The 17,526-nt window shown below is 41.4% G+C and overlaps 2 protein-coding genes across 6 annotated transcripts in view; one reads left to right on the top strand and one right to left on the bottom strand.

The window, feature by feature from the left end:
* Positions 1–2,003: 2,003 nt before the first annotated feature.
* Positions 2,004–17,408, top strand: MALSU1 (mitochondrial assembly of ribosomal large subunit 1). Of its 2 annotated transcripts, XR_011048583.1 has the most exons (5): positions 2,004–2,218; positions 4,207–4,385; positions 7,411–7,492; positions 8,705–10,335; positions 16,040–17,408. XR_011048583.1 is itself a non-coding variant. In XM_068405601.1 (4 exons), the coding sequence occupies exons 1-4, from the start codon at positions 2,026–2,028 to the stop codon at positions 8,881–8,883; spliced, it is 633 nt and encodes a 210-aa protein (XP_068261702.1). In that variant the 5' UTR covers positions 2,004–2,025; the 3' UTR covers positions 8,884–13,587. The 2 variants fall into 2 exon arrangements, 1 of the variants encoding a protein (XP_068261702.1); XM_068405601.1 differs by lacking the exon at positions 16,040–17,408 and having other exon boundaries at positions 8,705–13,587.
* IGF2BP3 (insulin like growth factor 2 mRNA binding protein 3) overlaps positions 14,876–17,526 on the bottom strand; it is a 118,602-nt gene continuing 115,951 nt past the window's right edge. For all 4 annotated transcript variants that reach the window (XM_068405597.1, XM_068405598.1, XM_068405599.1 and 1 more), the window contains 2 exons: positions 16,203–16,316; positions 14,876–15,264 (listed from right to left, as the gene is read on the bottom strand). In XM_068405597.1, coding sequence (XP_068261698.1) covers positions 15,163–15,264; positions 16,203–16,316 — 216 coding nt within the window. In that variant the 3' untranslated portion in view covers positions 14,876–15,162. The remainder of the gene's footprint in view (positions 15,265–16,202; positions 16,317–17,526) is intronic.

Here is a 17,526-nt window from a genome sequence, read left to right as displayed (position 1 = left end):
AGGAGCTCAGAGACATCTTAAGCTTTTGCATAGAAAACAGCTTTTGGGCATACTTTAAGAACTTTTTTAGTCTTTAACCTAAGTACACAGAATAGCTTGCACTATCTTCCTTTAAATATCATGTCAGAATATTGCAATTTTGTAATTTGATTTTGCCTTTTCAGCTGTAACTTCAATTTCTTACATCTTTACTTTTATACAATGGAATCTAACTGCTGCATCGACAAATAAACCATCTAATGATTTTAAAGAGTATGTTTCCTTTGTCTCAGAAAGAGATACTGTCAGATAAGCAACTTGATGAGTTGCCTAATTACTGATCAAAACAGTATCTACCTCCAGAAAACACAACCGGATTTGCCTGTCTTAGTTCACTCATGCACATCTGGTACTACCATTGGTTATCTAGCCATTCTTGCAGTCTCCCTTAAAGTGTACTCAGAGCAATGGCACCATGAACCTGACAACTGAAGAGACTCTCTTAACAAACAGATGACAGCTGAGGAACCCAATTTCAGAACAGATCAAGATACAAATGAACTTCATGTCCTTCAAAGGCAAGAACAGCTGACAACAGGTTTGTGAATGTCAGCAAATGTTACACAACAGGTTTCAGGCATCCCCTTTGGAGAAATAACATCAAAGAATGACATCAAACATAAATGCCCCTCATCTTTAGAAAGAACATCTTTTCAAACATGTCATCAAGAGAAACAGAAACATTAGCTGGGTAACAAGGTTGTTAAAAATTACTTTAAAAAATAAAGTATTATTTCAAACTGCTTGTTTTGTTCCTCCCCCCCTTTTCTTCTTGAACACTTTTTATAGCACACAATTAAGACACTCATTAGATGCAGCATTTTTTTCTTACCAAGAGTATTTCTAAGCTGAAACTAAGGCTAGAAAGCACCAGCCCCTGAAAGAATAGTAGAGGAATCAAACAAAACTTTGCAAGAGACATCCAGACATTGTGGACTATTGGTATAACTGACCACCTCCAGCCTTGTACAGCAGTTGAATTACCTTTAAAGCTAAAGCTTTCATCACTACAGGTCTTTATTATTCACAAGGTTATGCCTTTTAAGTCTTAATACCATTGTTTTACCATCATACTCAGTGAGGGAGGGAAAAACAGTCTGAACAGTAATTCTTTTATTTTACTGTCAGTGTAAATGCCAACATCTCCAGAGGAAGGGGGTGGAGTTCACATTTTGCCCACAGCAAATACAAATGCTTGAACTTGCAGAGGTCATAGCTTTTTAACCCTTGACAACATTCTCCTTAATCAAAACAAAACATATGAAGACTACCACCCTGTACCCATTAACACTATGTGGGAATTACACAAATATAAAAGGCACTTTCCCAAGAAAAATGTATTCGTTTCAAATCAGATGCAGCTTTTTAGGCAAAACCATAGCCTTTAAAAGGGGGCACAGGGCTTGAACGGGGATAAGTGGTTGGGGTTTGTATGGCAGCGCCCATGCTTTGTGTCTGCTCCTTTCCAGCTTCCCAACAAACCACCACGGCAGAGCGCTGGTTACTGGTGGCCAGGTCCCGTCCTTCCCCCCGATCCGTCCTTCATGTACCCCCTCGTGGTTCATATATCCCTCCGACGCTGCCGAGGAGCGCAGAACGGGGATCGGGAAGGCGAGGCCGAGCCACCGCCCGCCCCGACGTTCCGTTCTCCACACCGGGACTCCCACAGGGGAGCGGGGGCGTCCCGGGGCTGGGCCGTGCGGGGACGGAACATGACGGCTCCAGCGCCCGCTCCTCGGAGAGCGCCCGCTCCCCGTGGCTCCGCAGGGCCGAACGCAGAGCCGGTCGCCATCGGCCCGGCACAGCCGGGCCCCGGCAGCGCCCGCCGCCTTATCCCCGACAGCCATTGCGCACGCGCCCTAACGGCGCTGCCCGACCGACAGCAGGATGGGCCAGTGAGGTGAGAGGGGCGTCTCCGCCACCGACCAATCGCTGAGCGGCATACCGGAGAAGGGCGGGCCGCCGTGAGGGAGCGCCGTGGCGAGCATGTGGCGGGCGGCGTTAGCGGGGTGCCGGCTGTTGCGGCCTGTCTCTGCCGCGGCAGGGCTCGCCCTCCGGCCGGAGCCGCCCCCCCGGTTGGCCGGGGCTCCCCACGGGGGCTGCGCGGCGGCGCGGGGTACGGGAGGCGGCGGAGCCGGGGCTCTGGGGGCGGTGGAGGAGCAGCGGCGCCAGGCGGCAGGTAGGGCCCAGCGAAGGGCAGCCTAGCCGGGGGGGCCGAGCTAAACCAGCGGGTCCTCTCGGTGCGCGACACCACTCGTGGTCCTTTTGACTTCCCGCTTGGTACTTTGATCTGGTTCTCTCGTGATTGTTAGGCCTCATCGTTCTCGTGGTGTTCTCAGAGGGCTCCCGCGGCCTCACAGCGGGTGAGGGAGCGCGCGTGCCGAGCAGGCTCTGCCCTGCGAGTCAGGCGCTGCTCAGGCGCCCTCAGAGCTGGTCACCGCGCGGGCGTGAAACGCTGCTTAACGCGCTGTCACGGCCTCCGCGCGAGGGCAGGCGCTGGCCTGGCGGGCCCAAGCGTGGTCCTGAGGCGGCATGTCAAGGAGGTGGCTGGCCCGAAGGCCCTCGCCTCTGCCCTGCGTTCTCCAGCTCTCTGTGAAATGGTGCCCTGGGTGAAATGTAACGCCTCGGGAAGAAAGTAACTGTTCGGGACTCATGGAATCTCGTTGTGCACCTGCGGGAGGATCCTGGGGGTGCCTGCTGCGATAGAATCGCCCTTACCTCGGCTGAGACCACAGGCCTCAAGGTCACGGCGTTTGTGCTGAACCAGCATCACCTCTGAAGTCCTGCTGTAAAGTGGGGAGTCGGTGGCTAGCGTAGGCTGAACCTGTGTGTAGATACATACAGGAACTTTTGTGAGGATAGTGATGCCGAGCTGGAGGTGTGTTTCTTTGATGTACATTTGCAAAGACATTTCCCTGTATAGATAACAGTTTTAGTAGCACAACGGCTGCTTACAGGTATGAGCGTTGTGTGAACAGAGCTGGTTTGTTGTAGCTGTTCTGCAAATCTTCTCTAGCCTGGATCTGACCATGACGTTCAGTGTGGCAGAGTGTGCCTGGGGTTGTTTAGACCATTCGTTCTTTAAGTAGGCACTAGAGACTTCACATGTGGCTACCAGGCAAATATTTAACTTTTGTAACCACTGCGTCTGGAGGAGCTGTGGCCACTGCTAATTTTCTGCATGTGTGACCACAGCAAAAGTTGAAAGAGTGCATGAGTCCCTAGCTCAAAGGCTTCCATTTACAGAGATCTGATTCAATTTCATATCCCCATTCATGCATATAATTATATGTAGCTATTGTTCTTTTGTTTGGCCTTTTCTTTGTATTGGTAAATACAAAGCTTGGCTTTGTGCTGATGCTTGGTCTGCACTAACATTCACTTTATAGCAGCAGGCATGTGTTGCTGACAGATTCAAATTATGCCTTAAGCATGCACACAAGTTGCATCTACCTAATTAGGGCAAATTAGAAATAAACGGATTTCATGGTGTGAACAGAAGGTAGTTGCACTAATTTACTAGTTGCTAAGCTGACTTGCTTAAACTGTTGAAGAACTAAAGCTTTGTCTACAATGTCGTAATCCTCTGTGGCAGAACAGGCTAGGGAAAAGGAAAAAGGAATGGCTTTACTCAGTGTGAAGATAAGAAGTACCTTCACACTGCATCCCATCAGCTCCATTTTCAATATATTGATTTCATCTACCTAAGATTTTAATTTCATCACCATGTATTATCACAGGGCTATTGAAAAACATTGTTCTGAAATATTTTTGTCGGTTGTTTTAATAATGTCTGTTGAACTACTTAGGTTTCATTCATCTTAATTGACAAATATCTAATAATAGCATTGACTCTTAAGTACTAACAGCAAGAAATAAGTAAGTTACCTAAAAGAAACTTTGATGTTTGCTAACTGCTATATCTAGTGATAGTGTTATTTACCTGAAGAGTGCTTAGTTCTCAACTTTGATGGTTTTAAAAATGACTTTTAAAAATCAGCAGTTCATGTTGCTTTGTCAGTATCAAATCAAACTCCGTGGTGAGTGGCTAGCTTAGGCTATAATTCAGTTCATTGCCATTTTATGTCTAAGTGGTTGCTTTTGCAATTAAAAATTGTATTGTATTATTTTTTGTGAATTGCCACTGTATTTTTTTGTCTGTTCCAGATACTGTTTTTCCAAAGTTCAACATTGACTTTGTTGTAGCTCTGCTGAGGCAAGAAAATGCTAAAGACATCTGTGTCATCCAGCTACCTCCAGGAATAAAATACTGTAATTATTTTATAATTGTGAGCGGATCTTCAACACGACATCTCCACGCAATGGCACACTACATGCTGAAAATGGTAAGACAGTTCCCGCTGCACCTTCTGGGTTTTGGGGAATGGTTGTAAACGTTGTGACGGTAAAATTTCCACGGGATTGCACATATAGGGATGTACCAGGCAAGATGAAACTAATTATCCTTATGTCATTTAGTCCTGAATACATCTAGCAACTAACTGGACTTTTCCTTTAGCAGTACTACTCAAAATGTAGAGAATATGTTTTAAAAACAGACCTCTCTGTGTTTAGAACAGTGATGATATCAGCACAGATTGATGGCTAGAACAAGAGTGATGTGAAACAGTGGTGACAACCTGTGTCCACTTTTGTCTTCTGTCCCCAAGCTTCATAGCTATTTCCATTAGTTCAAAATAGCTTAACCTGACCATTCTCAAACCCTAATCCCTAAAATTTCCAGATTCTCAGGTATATCATAAGGCTGGAAAAAAGATGGCATGTTATGAGGCACAGGATCTCCTCATGGGCTTACTAAAGCAAACTACTAGTTAATAGTCACTACACTGTGCACATACAGGAGGAAAGGAGAAGCAGAAGAAGCAGCAGCCATCCTTGCACAGAGATCTTGCACTGTTTGGCTTTGGCAGAATGTGAGCTTCTTAGTACAAAAATAGAGGTCTGAATAAAAATACAGGTAGAGCTTAGGGATAAGGACCAGACTCAGGGAGGGAAAAACTTTATGGCCAAAAAAGAGCCAACTGACTGTTACAAAGCACAGTGTGAGGAATATGACTAGCCCCCATCTCAATCAGTTGTCTGTACTCAACCTGTAGTTTGCCTTCTCTTTATGCACTTTCTTTCCCTTCCTGACCCCTTTTTTCCTTTGGCTCTTGGTTTTACTTTCTTCCTTCCAGTCCCATTGGTTTCAGCTGTGACACTTGAGCGGGGGGGGGGGGGGAGGAGAGAGGGGGAGATGGTGTTGCTTTTCAGTGCCTTTCTGAGCAGGTGAGGGGAGTTTCTTGTAATCTCTGCGGGAACTGATACATCTTTGCAAACAAAAATTTTTCCTCAAGCTAGAAGTTGTATTAGTGTGATTAGAATGTACTAAATTTAAGTGCTTAATATGTACTCTATTATTCACATAACTTGCTAGTCTTTTAAATCAACAGCTCTCCATCTCCCCCAGACCAGGAGAGAACAGTGAATACCACCCACCCTGCAAAGCATCCCTATGTGACAACGGGCTGCTCCCTCTGCTGGCTGTGAGAGCAGCCCTTTTGCAAGGGCAGAGCCTCTGGGGAGATGGGGCATCTTCCTGGGCATCCTGAGAAAGTGGGAAACCTGGCAGAGTACTTAAGAGTGGCTGAGCTTGCCCGGCATTGAAAGTTTTCTAGGCAAAATGTAAGCTGAAGCTTAAGATACAAAGCAGAGCATGTGCTCGGCAGCTGGCTAGCTTTACCATTACAGCACCTCAAACATTATGGTAATACATGATTTACACTGAAATGCAGAGGTGCTCACATGTAGCATGAGGTCTTCCTGCTTTTTTTTTCAGTAGCTTGTAAATGACAAAGTCCCAACTACTGCTTACCCCTTCTCATCTGGTTTCCTGTTAGAGGGAGAAACTATCACTTGGCTTTATTATAATCTGTTCACCATTACACAGCCTTTAAAGACGAGGCTGAAGGAAACTTGTAGTGGAGCTCAACTTTTTCAACCTCTGTTACATGGCTGATGGCAGTGCATGCTGGGCTCTTTAGTATTTTAAGCAGACTTTCAGAGAGTCCTTGACAATTACTTGCTTTTGAGGATATCTCACAAGCTATCGCAAAGGAAGCTAGAACTAGTTCTGAGTTACATTGTGAAAGTTCTGCATTCTAGTTTGCAAACTGGGGCCATTGTCCAGCAGCTAGCCTTGTGTGTGAAGGACTGGGAATGGTTACATTTTGTGATAATTGCTTTCCCAGGGAAGTAGGACTCATTTGCTAGCCAGCCATGCTGTTACAACCTGTTACTTTGTATTTTGTCTTTCATGGCAGAAAGAGCCATGCAGTTTCACTCTCTTGTTTCCTTGTGCTGAGATAAATGTTGTTGGGTTTGTTCTTTAATTTCAGCTTGAAAAAGGTTTCAGTATTTTTTTTGATTGACTGCTTCAACTAGAAATAAGGTAAAAGTTTGAATAAAGCAGCTCTGTGAAGACACAGCTATCTTCACTCAATTTTTTTTTTTTATTAATACTTCTTGTGAAGAAACAAGTAGGTTATGGCCAGATCCGAAAGCGACAGTACTTAACCCTCTAGTTGTCAAATTTCTTCAGCTCTTGTGGGTGCTTAGGTTCTTTATGTACTAGATGGGGAGAGCTGGGCCTCTCAAGCAGGCATCTAGGAAAGCTGCTGTGTTGGCTAGGTAACCAACTACCTTGCCCTAGCTGAGCTTTTGCAGTCCAGCTTTGAGCTACCCTCTCCCCTCTCTCACAGTGGTTCATAGCTTGGAAACCTGTGTGCTGATCATGTTTCTCCCCCCCCCCCATATTGCATTGAGTGTTGAGTGTGCTCTCAAGAGGCTGGAGGTTTGTTTGAATACCTTCCTCATGGCATAGGTTGAAACTTGTTTTCTCTCCACTTCCCCATCTAAGAGGATAAGCTTGGCATCTCCATTTCTGCATCCTGCCTTTCATTGTTGTTTTACACTGGCTAGTTATCTGAAAGGAAATAAAGCTTAGTGGTAATGGCAGCTATAGGGAACCGGTAACTGAAAGACTCATGCTAAGCAATTGTATTCAATATTCATCTTGAGAAAAAATGGACACCTATAAAATTCATGGATAACTGTATGGGAATTATGAGCATTAGCATTCCAGATTTGATACTAAATCCCACTGAGAAATCTGTACTTATTTTCCACTGCTGTGTGTGGTTTTTGTTTTTGTTTTTTTGTGCAGACCTCAGAACCAACATTAGGTAGTCTAACCCCTTGCAGATTTAAAACAACTGTAGACAACTCAGCAAAGTCCAGCTTATCTGTTAGGTTTGAATGCTTTTAAATAAATGTGAAGAATTTAATTTTCTGCCATTGCTTCTCTCTCAGTACAAGCATCACAAAGAAGAAAGTGATCCTCATACTCAGATTGAAGGGAAAGAGACAGATGACTGGCTGTGCATTGATTTTGGTAAATATTTGTGAGTCTGACAAATATGAAGTTCTGCATGAGCTCTTTGTTGAAGAAAGCGTCTCACCATGAACCGTGGCTGCTGTGGAGAGTTCACAATACTCTGCTGTTTTGGAATTCCAGTTGTTGTTACTTGAACTCATTGAGATACTAAATAAATTTTCATTAAAGATCACTGGCACCAAGAAGAAAGCAGTAGCTACTCTTCAGTGACTAAAACAGGTCTTAATAAATTGAAGATAACAGTAGTGGAAAGAGAAAAGCTACTTCAGTCAATTTTCTCAGGTTTATATAATCCCTGTTTAGGTGAGTTGGGGCTCTTTGTATGCTGCCCTAGTAGTGACCTGTTGAACAGACTTTTCCACTGTCATACCATGACATAGGAATTTGTTTATTCTTAGGTTTTACCCTAAGAAATTGAGTTTAATTCTTTCATTCTACAAGTGTGAAACTCTCTACACAACCATAGAAGACTTTGCATTCAGAAAGCATTTCTCCTTCACTGCTAGCTCTAAAATCTCACCTTCTAACTAACTTTGTGTTTTGGCTTAAAAGAGAGCATGGGTGGGTGAGGAGCACTGCAGCCAGTGATGTTAAGCCTTGGTTACTTTACTGTCAATGGTTTTGATTGATAGTTATAACTGAAAACTCATTGAAATTTAGTAGCATAACTAGAAAAAAGTGCATTAGAAGTACACTGGAATTAACATTCCCAGAATTAATGAAAACCTGTAAGAAAAATCTTACTATGTCAAAGGTTGGACCTGTTTCATTATAAAAAAAACACTTGAGAAGTGTGTGCAACACCTAGGGAAAATTACTTCCCTGTAGCTGGATGTTGTTGGTAATGTGGGAAAGCTGAAAGTCCATCTGTAACCTTAGGGAGGGGACTCTTTCAAGTAAAATTTCGTTTGACTTCCTTCTGTCCCCTAGAAGTCATAATGTCTTTGGTCTGGAGTCTTGTGATAGTGTTTTAATTTAAACCAGAGTATCATCCCTCTCATTCTCCTGGCTGTAGTCTTGGAGTCTTTTGAAGGACTGACCCATACCTAACACTGTTCAAGAACTGGAATCAGTAAGTTAAGAAGAGACCTCCATCAGCTGACCTGTTACATCTAACCAGAATGAGGGTGGGAAGCTTGAACTCTTTGTGCAGCTGGAAGTGTAGGAGTTCTTTGTAGTTCATTTATTGTGAATTTCTGTTCTGTGCAGGTAGCATAGTGATGCACTTTATGCTGCCGGAGACACGAGAGACTTATGAATTGGAGAAGCTATGGACTCTCGGTTCCTACGATGACCAGTTAGCACAGATAACTCCACAGTCACTGCCAGAAGACTTTATATTTGGACTGACTCCTAACAGCAGTGATCATCTTGAGACAAGAACTTAATGCAGCTGATGAGTGGAAAGAGAAATGAGTGTGCCTTCACAGATCTGAGAGAGACATACGGTCTTGATTACTGACTTCACAGTCACTACAGCTGATCAGTACAAAACAGTGTATTTATTGGATGGGCCTAGGTAAAGTTCTGAACAAGCTACAAAAATGATCAGAATCACTGGGGCTGGAAAAGACCCTTAAGAGCAAGTCCAACCATAAAATGTCAAAGAAGGAATCCTATCATAAGGGAGCTTCCTGGGGTAGTCAGTCACTCAGTGGAATTTGCAGTGAGAAGAGTGCGGCAAAGACAACTCCTTAAGCTACTTACCCTGAAACTCATGCTCAGCCTCTACAATAATTGTTTTTCTAGTATCTTTGAAAGACCTGCCTGTAGGGGCAATGCAAAAAAGACTTGAATGCTGCAAGGAAAAAAATTCAGTGAAATAGTACAGTTTAAATGAGGCTTCTTGTATTAGGCCATTGGCTTCTGGTTGTGATGAAGCAAGTTATGCTCTGAGTTGAAGGGGGAGAGAAAAGAGACTGGTGTTACTGAGCACATAAAAGCCAAGAGCAGCAGTGACAAATAAATGTGTCTTGAGTTAACAGAACAGTAAGTCAGTTTTTCAGCCAAGGCCAATCTGGTTTTAATAATAATGAAAAAAAAAAAACCTGAAGAGCTTCAATTCCTCATCTTCATGTTAAAACATTCAGCTCATGCTAAGTGTGCAGTTGGCTCGTCCTAGTTTTCCTCTCACCTAGTTTCTGGAAAAGGACACTGAGACATGCTATGGCAGTGTAAACCTTCAGCTCCTTTGAAGTGGGTGAAAGGAGTTAACACCAAGCGTTACTTTCTGCTAATGGAGTGTTAAGCACTTTCAGAAGTCATTGCGCAGTGTGTTCTTAGTCTGACTGTTTACTAGACCATACATCTAGTCAGAAGAACTTCAAGATGGTAACAAAACTTGGCTATGTAAAACAAGATGCTTTTCTCCACTACAGGACAGGGCTTTCATCACTAGATTAGGATCTCTTCCATCTGGAGAAGCTTGGTCTGCCCTGCATCAGGAAGCAGGAACAGTAGATCCTGAGGATATTGCTTTTTTCCCCTATAGCTGCACAAAATACTTCAAGCCCTGTCTTCATCTCTTTCCTGCACAGCAGCTGCTGTTTGTAATGCTCAAAGAAAGGGACCTTGATTTTTGCTCATGTGGTTGTGGTGGTGTTTGGGGGGAAGGATGTGTGTTTGGTGGTGGTGTTTTTTTTTTTTTAAAAAAGGTGACAAAAAACCCCCTTCAGAATGGTCATGTTTTCTTGCTGTGCCTACCCTCTGTTCTTTCAGGAATAACTGCCTCTGAGTTTACCTGCTCCTTGATACCAGGCAGCAGATAGTTCTGCAAATTAAGCAAAGAGCATTTATAAAATGTAGTTAAACTATGCAGATAAAACATCTTTGCCAACAAAGTAAGTCTGATGGTAAGTCTGACTGCAAAGAAAGATTTTCAAAATGTTTAATGATACTTGGAAGTAAGTAGTCCACATGGGGGAAAGATAACCTTGGCTGTCTTACAGGGTGATGGGTTCTAAATCAGGCATTTCCTCCTAGGAGAGATATGTAGGAGTAACTTTGGATCATTCCTTGAAACCATTTGCCCTTTACTGCTCCTGCTGAAGATAAGTACTACTAGATGAATAGAGGCAGGTTCAGCAAACATTACGCCATTATATGAACCCACATTTAGTAACCAGAACTGCATACGGTATCCTGTCTCAAAGAGCATGGTAACAAAAGGAGTGCCCAGAAAAGAATAGTAAGAGATAGGAAACAGCTTCCATGTGAACAGGCTAGGACTCTTACAGCTGGGAAGGAGTGATAGACTGTAAGACAAGAGGAAAAAAAAAAAAAGATCAAATGAACTGAGGAGACAAACCAGTAAAATAAATGAAAAAGTATAACTGATTTTACTGGCAAATCACATTGTGGAAAGGAGTTATATGGAGCATCCACTGGTTGCTATTAAATAATTAGAACTGCCAGCTCTGGAAAAGAGCTTCCTCATCCCACTTTTAACAGAAAGAGTTATAATCTGTGCCAAGCTGCTGCAATGCCCCAGCCAGGTTACCTGCCTGACTTGGTGAGGCTTCCGCCTGGCTCTCTTTAAAAGCTGGGACCTATGAGTTAACCAAAGACAGTCTGGATGATCAGTACCGTGCAAAATTAAACCCCTTTTGGAGGGAACACATTTGGGAATGGTTTCAGTTCTATGGATCAGGTGATTTCTGTGTAAAATAAAAATACCAAGCAGCTGGTCCAGTAAGTCTATAGATTCATCATTCAGTCCTCCTGTGCAGAGGTACATGCGGGTTTGGCTCTGTGCAGGATCCCTTGATGATGGGATGAACAGGAGAAACAGTTATCAAGGTAGAACTTCTGTCGTCATTTCACTGATTTCTTGCACTGCATTTGAGTAACTTCATTGTCAGGCAGTGTTTGCTTCCAGCAGTTGAGCTAACATCTCTGTTAGAGACCAGCCTAAGTGCTTACTCCACCATTTTTCATGTTCATTTAAAAATCCTATGCCTTAGCACCATGTCAAGACCATGCTGTCCTGCACAGCATACATGCTTCATTTAATGGAAACTAATACAAAGAGCGCATGCCTTTAGAACTGCGGCTTAGGAGTAAAAGCTTTGGAAGGTTAGAAGCAAATAAAAGCATAATGATTAAGCAAATGCTTAAAACAGTCGGGTTTAGCTGTCAAATGCACCAGCGATATAGAGGAAGTCTTAACTTCATAGGTTGCTCAGTTGGCAGGGATGCCAGTTCTGAGAAGATGATAGCTCAATATCAGCATGAAAAATTAAGAGTTCCCTATGAAATGCAATACCCTATACAGTGTCTTCTACAGACATCATTTCTTCAATTCCCTCTTTCTACTGGTTGGTCCCAGTAAAAGAGCTGCAAAGACAAGTGGGAGGGTGCAAGAGTTTGGAAAACAAGCTTGGTTTTCCACTCCTCTTTAAAAGATACAGAATTATATTATTCATGACACTCCTTCATTTCCCAACCCCTCCCTCTCCGAAGCATTCAGTTAAACATCTAGTCTCATTTCTAGTCCAAATAATGTTAACAAGGATCCAAATGGAGAGATGATACCACCTCACTGGCACTTGATGGGTGGTTGGGTGGTGGTGGTAGGAACAAGATACAGGTTGCCACATTTTCTTGCTAGTGTCTGGGTCTGCCTATCCAAGCTTCTAGTGCAGTGTTCAATTACACAGCTTCAGCACCCGAGAGCACCAAAGTAAAGACTGGGTAAAAAGCAGAAAAAAAATAAAAACTAACTCCAATTCAGATCTCACTTCAAACCTGTTAAAGATTCCTTCATGTTTGCCCTGGATCAGGACTGTTGAGTGCACATCCCTTCCACAGCGAATCACCCTAAGTGATCTGCATAAGACTGAAACTGTGAACTGTAGGTTGTACTACAGACTGTATAGCATTGTTATACGAGAGGGAGAAGATGAATTATAAGCCACAGAAGTCACTGCTTGTATTGAGAAGTGCAAACATTGTAACCTGGCTGCTGGATGCCCTAGCAGCTATGGAATACCTGTGGGTGACTGTTCATCCTTATCCAGTTATGGACAGAAAGCCAACTCGACCAAAGCACCGCAAGTACTTAGAACAGTCTCTCCCTGTGCCTCGCTAATTTAAAAAAACACCACACAACTTTATCTGATGATAGGAGTTAAACTCTTTATTCCATTCAGAGGCATCTGGCAAGTGGAGCTGCATTGGGGGGCACATTACAGATGAAAAATGATCCATACTTTGTGGATATTGAAATCATTTACAGTATTTACTTTCTAGCTATTCCCAAATACTCCAAATTACCAAGTCTCAATTGAAAAGAAAAACATGATTTACCATACTAAGTCTAGAAATTTAAGAGAGATGACAGTATTTAAATCAGCAGATGTAAATGCAGTGCCTATTTGTAAAGTAATTTTTATGGAAAATAATGAAGTCAAATCCTTCTCAAATGTTAAGAAAGGAAGTCAGACTGACTTAAGCCTCAACAAAAATTAAAATGCTATGACTTTTTATACTTCAGTAATTTTAAATTCATTGTAAGAAAAAAAAAAAGTTATCCTAAAGGCTAGATGAAGGTCACTGTCAAAAAAGGAAAAGAAACTCATCTTTCTTTGCTAAAACTACAACATAAGTTTGTGGTTTTTAAACCAATTAGTAAAGAAGAGATGCAGGAAAAACACTTCAGACCATTTTCAAAATTATCTAGTCTGTACAACAATGATCTTTGGGAAAATAATCTAGTCTATGTAGTAATGCCTCTATTTCAACATGAACCTAAGAGGTAGATAACAAAATGACGAAACAAATGTTTTTGCTCATTGTGCCCCTCAAATCAGTGCAGCATGGTGATTCTGATCATCTCATGCACAAAAAAAAACATCACAAAAAAAGGTTCAGAGGTAATAGCATGGCTCTGTTGACCACACACATACGGCGCGCACGCGCACACACACACACACACACAGCAGTCTTTATGCACCATGTGTTGCCACATTTTTTTTTTTTTCTTAAACTGAGGTAGACTGAAGTTTATTGTAGAAACTTGAATGTGTCACTATTACCACAATCATCATTCAAATTACATTCGGAAATTAAAAAATTTGGTAACTTTCCTGTTATCCCTGCCTTTTGACATTTTTTTTCCTCTAATGGTTGGTTGCAGAACGTGCATAAATCCTGCTGCATCTATTATAAGCCAGGCTAGAGAGGTTGTTGTTTTGTTTTGTTTTTTTTTCTTGTAATAGTTTTTAAAACCTTCAAAGTGGCTTAGTGTGGCCCATAACAGCGGCTGGATATGTAAACTTAGCCTTTCATTATCTTTCAATGTGATCAAACACTTTTTGACCTTCCCCCATCGTGGTAACTGAAAGCAGTATGATGTGATCTGCAGACAGCAGAGACCCTCATGGCCTCAAACACGCTCTAGCAGATCAAGTGTTCTATCAAACTGAAGATGAAGCTTGCTCTTTGAACAAAATGGCAAAGTCCAAATGGGCTGCAAATGGTTAAATGTAGCATTATTAGGTAGTGATGGTCAAAGGCACAAAGGGTTCATGCATTCAATCAAGTAGCACAAAAAAAAAATTCAGCCTCTTGCAGCCTTCTAAATTTTTCCCCCAACCCCAGCCTCTTGCCATCACTTCCTTGTCCTGTTCCCAAAAAAGTACCGTCACAAACTTTTTCATCCCATCTTAAAAGAAAACTAAACGGCATTGCTGCTATCAGAATGTTGGCATCATTCACTATCTTTTGAACATTCACTGAATTTTTTTTTTTCAAACAAATGATGGTGTTGAAACCCTCAGAAAATCTGAGGCTATGTTTTTGTTACCCACCTTACTCCCATCAGCCAGCAGCTAGAAGTGCCCTACTATATTTTTCCCCGATAAGTCTGTAGTACTCCTGGCTGGTGGCTGATCAAATTTTAATTTTTTTTAAAAAAATAAAATGCTCAACAACTATTAGCTTTATAAAGTATACAAAATACCAAAAAAAAAAAGCAAAAAAGGAACAATTTCTCATTGAGGTACTAAATTGCCTGAGGTAGTTTAGTAAAATGCATATTTATCTTTTTATGCCCTGGCCAACACCATTCAACACTTCCCTTAGGTTATTCATGGCAGTGTTATGTAAAAATGCAACCAAATTATTTTTAAAAAATGCCACTTGTTTCAACATTGGGACTAACACTTAAACTCTGGTCAATACCCTTGCTCTAACCCTAGCCCACCCGCAATCCCACCCTCCAAATATGTTTCTTCTTTTACAACTGGACCTATAAGAGCAATGCCTTTTCTTTTTTTTTTCTTTTTTTTTTGTTTTTTTTTTTCTTTCCTTTTTTTTTTTTTTTTAACCAGTGAACTCAGAAGAGAAAGCTTCATTAAACCAAGTTCTAAAATTGTTGGGGAATAATAAGAACAATAAAAAAGACTAACGAGTTTATGTTAAATTGTGAGAAGAGAACAAAAGGGAAGTGAAGGGGTCCTTATTTTAAAGCTGGGTTTCAAAAGTTTGAGAGAGCCTAAAGAATACATTCTCAGAGACAGCGTTCAACGGTTGCCTGGTCCTCAAACAGGTGATTGGCTTGGTGGATCTTCTGCATATAACTTCAACAGGTGCTCACCACCCGTCTCTCTGTTGCACAGTCTGTCTTTGGTCTGGCATCTGTCTCTGATGGGCCATTTCCTAAACCTTTATTTTCGTCTTGGCTGAGGCTGTCCGCTTTGCAATGTTTTTTGCTGTTGCTGCTGCCTTCTTACCTGAGCCAGTATTTCCTGAATTTTTCTCTGAGCAAGCTGAAGGACATAAAGAAGAAGAAACAACCCATCATGATGCCATGCCACAGTGACTGCTGTTTACAACCGACTATAGATGCTACTGGGATTAAGAAAATCTGGAATAGCTAAATTCCTAAGTACTGACAAGATTACTCATTAGTTAAAATACACTTGGGTGAGCCATGATGTACAACTTCATTTTTAACTTTTCTTCTTTTTCTACCTACCACAACTATCTGCATGGTCAGTTTTCACATCTGTAATATAGGAAGCATGAGTACAGGAAGATGACTACCAACATTAAGACTATTGAAGATACAGGCTATTTCATTTTACTCCTCTGGAGATACTAATGTTTTATAAAAACCACTGTTTTAATAGAGAGCAGACAATTTTTTTTATATACTAGGGAATCCAGAAGGTCAAACTTACAGGACTCATCAGCCCTCCCATCTCCTTTCTGAACTAGAAGTCAGCTGTAGCAAAGTATCAAAAGGAATCTGTCTGAACTAAGAGTTAAGTGAGGGAAGGAATCTTGTGATCCTTTTCTTTGTGATACTAAATCAACAGATTGGGTGATGTGGACAAATTGCATACATATGTGCAGTTCTTGCCAGGTACTGTGAGATGGTTTGTATCTCCCCTTCCACCTGAATTTCAGTCCAATCACAACTTGGGTTTTCTTCTGCTTTGAAAGTTTTAGCAGTGCCAGAGCCTACATATATCGATAGGAGAATTTAAGGAGATTGTTTTACATATGTAACAGTGCAATATTGTTATAAATCTCTCACAGCCATGAGGAAAGTTTATTGCAGCAAGACAATTAGTGGAGCCTGGCAAGCAGTGCTTTCTGTATCCTGAGTAACAGTCTTCCATCCCTTGGCTCTGCACATGGATATAAAAGACAGACCATGGAAACATCAAGGTAATACAGAAATTCATTCCAGTCCTCCTACCTGGCATGCATAGAAGTGACCAGTTATTTTCACAACCACTTGATCATTTTCATCAGGTGTCTGGTCACGAGGGACTACAACTTCTGCACTTGTCAAGTTTTGAAGCTCATTTACCTGTAAATAGATAGTAGAAGTCAGAAAATCTTGAACAAACAAATACCTCACAACCACCAAGCCTCAAAGATACTGCTGACCACAGAAACATCGTCCTCTGTTTAAAAAAAGAAACCCACTAACAGAAAGTATCTTTGTGCAGCAGTGTGCACTTTGCAAGATGAGCCTCTCGTGTCTCAAACATAAATTAGCACCAAGTTTTCTAGATTTGTAGAAGTGCTTTAAAGACTAAATACAACACACAGAAGGTGTTAAATACGACTTAAAAAAGCAAATAGATGCCACAGTGTTTACAATTGAGTTTACAAGTTTAAGGTCAGAAAACTCATACAATGTATAATGTAGGGAAGAAAAAAAAAAGTCAAAGCATTTATACATTTTTTCCTTGAAAAAACACCACAAGATGAACTCCTAACAGAACAATGAGAAGTGTCTAAATTATTTTCAGTAGCCTATCAGCTTCCATAGTGTTAAGTAGAGGTCGAGTTAGACTCTGTCCTGTTTACACTCATTTTATTTTAGAAATGCATAGCATTATTTAATCAAAGGTGTTTTAGATTAACAACTTTTCAGAGATGTTTGTCGTTAAACCTCTTACCAGTGCAAGTAATGAAAGAGGCCATGTTGCCTCCTGACACTTAAATTCAAGATCCCATTGCGCTCAAGGACAGAGACCCAAGACTGAACCATTTCTTTGCAAATACCAGCTAGCTCCTGACTTACGGCCATACAAAAATACTAGGGTACGAGCACCTTTTCAGGATTGAAAAATCTCAGTGATGTTATTTTATGCAACAAACTGAGCCTAAGAAATGCCATCAATTAAGTTGAAGCAAATTTTTTTTTGGTAATATTGATGTCTGAACATGTCTTAATTTCCTACCACTTATTTAGAAATTATGCTTTCACTCAACTTTGGCTAGAAATGTCACCTTTGGACACATTGGATTTTATTTTAATTAAATGAGATTAGTGAATTTTTTTGCAAAATCTGGCATAAGCTAAGGTTCACAGAAGCAGGTCTTGAGTGGGAACATATTCATTCTAAATGGAAGAACTACATTTCTATTAATAAAAGCCCTGCAGATCTGACTGGGACTACCAATTCTTGTTAGACTATTTTTTTTTTTAGATGAAATCAATCATTCCATGTGATTGGCTTCTCTTGACTACATGCTAGAAGAAAGAAAAGCTTAACAAGTACAGCTAA

The sequence above is a fragment of the Nyctibius grandis genome, chromosome 7 (genome assembly GCF_013368605.1).
Source record: "Nyctibius grandis isolate bNycGra1 chromosome 7, bNycGra1.pri, whole genome shotgun sequence".
In the NCBI taxonomy this organism is placed as follows: Eukaryota; Metazoa; Chordata; class Aves; order Nyctibiiformes; family Nyctibiidae; genus Nyctibius; species Nyctibius grandis.
The sequence above is the reverse complement of the archived record's forward strand: the minus strand, read 5'-3'. Positions and strand labels throughout refer to the sequence as shown.

Coding starts and splice junctions, on each gene's coding strand:
- MALSU1 (XM_068405601.1), top strand. CDS start 2,026: ATGTGGCGGGCGGCGTTAGCGGGGTGCCGGCTGTTGCGGCCTGTCTCT. Junction 2,219..4,206: donor GCAGCGGCGCCAGGCGGCAG/GTAGGGCCCAGC, acceptor TGTCTGTTCCAG/ATACTGTTTTTCCAAAGTTC. Junction 7,493..8,704: donor CTGGCTGTGCATTGATTTTG/GTAAATATTTGT, acceptor TGTTCTGTGCAG/GTAGCATAGTGATGCACTTT.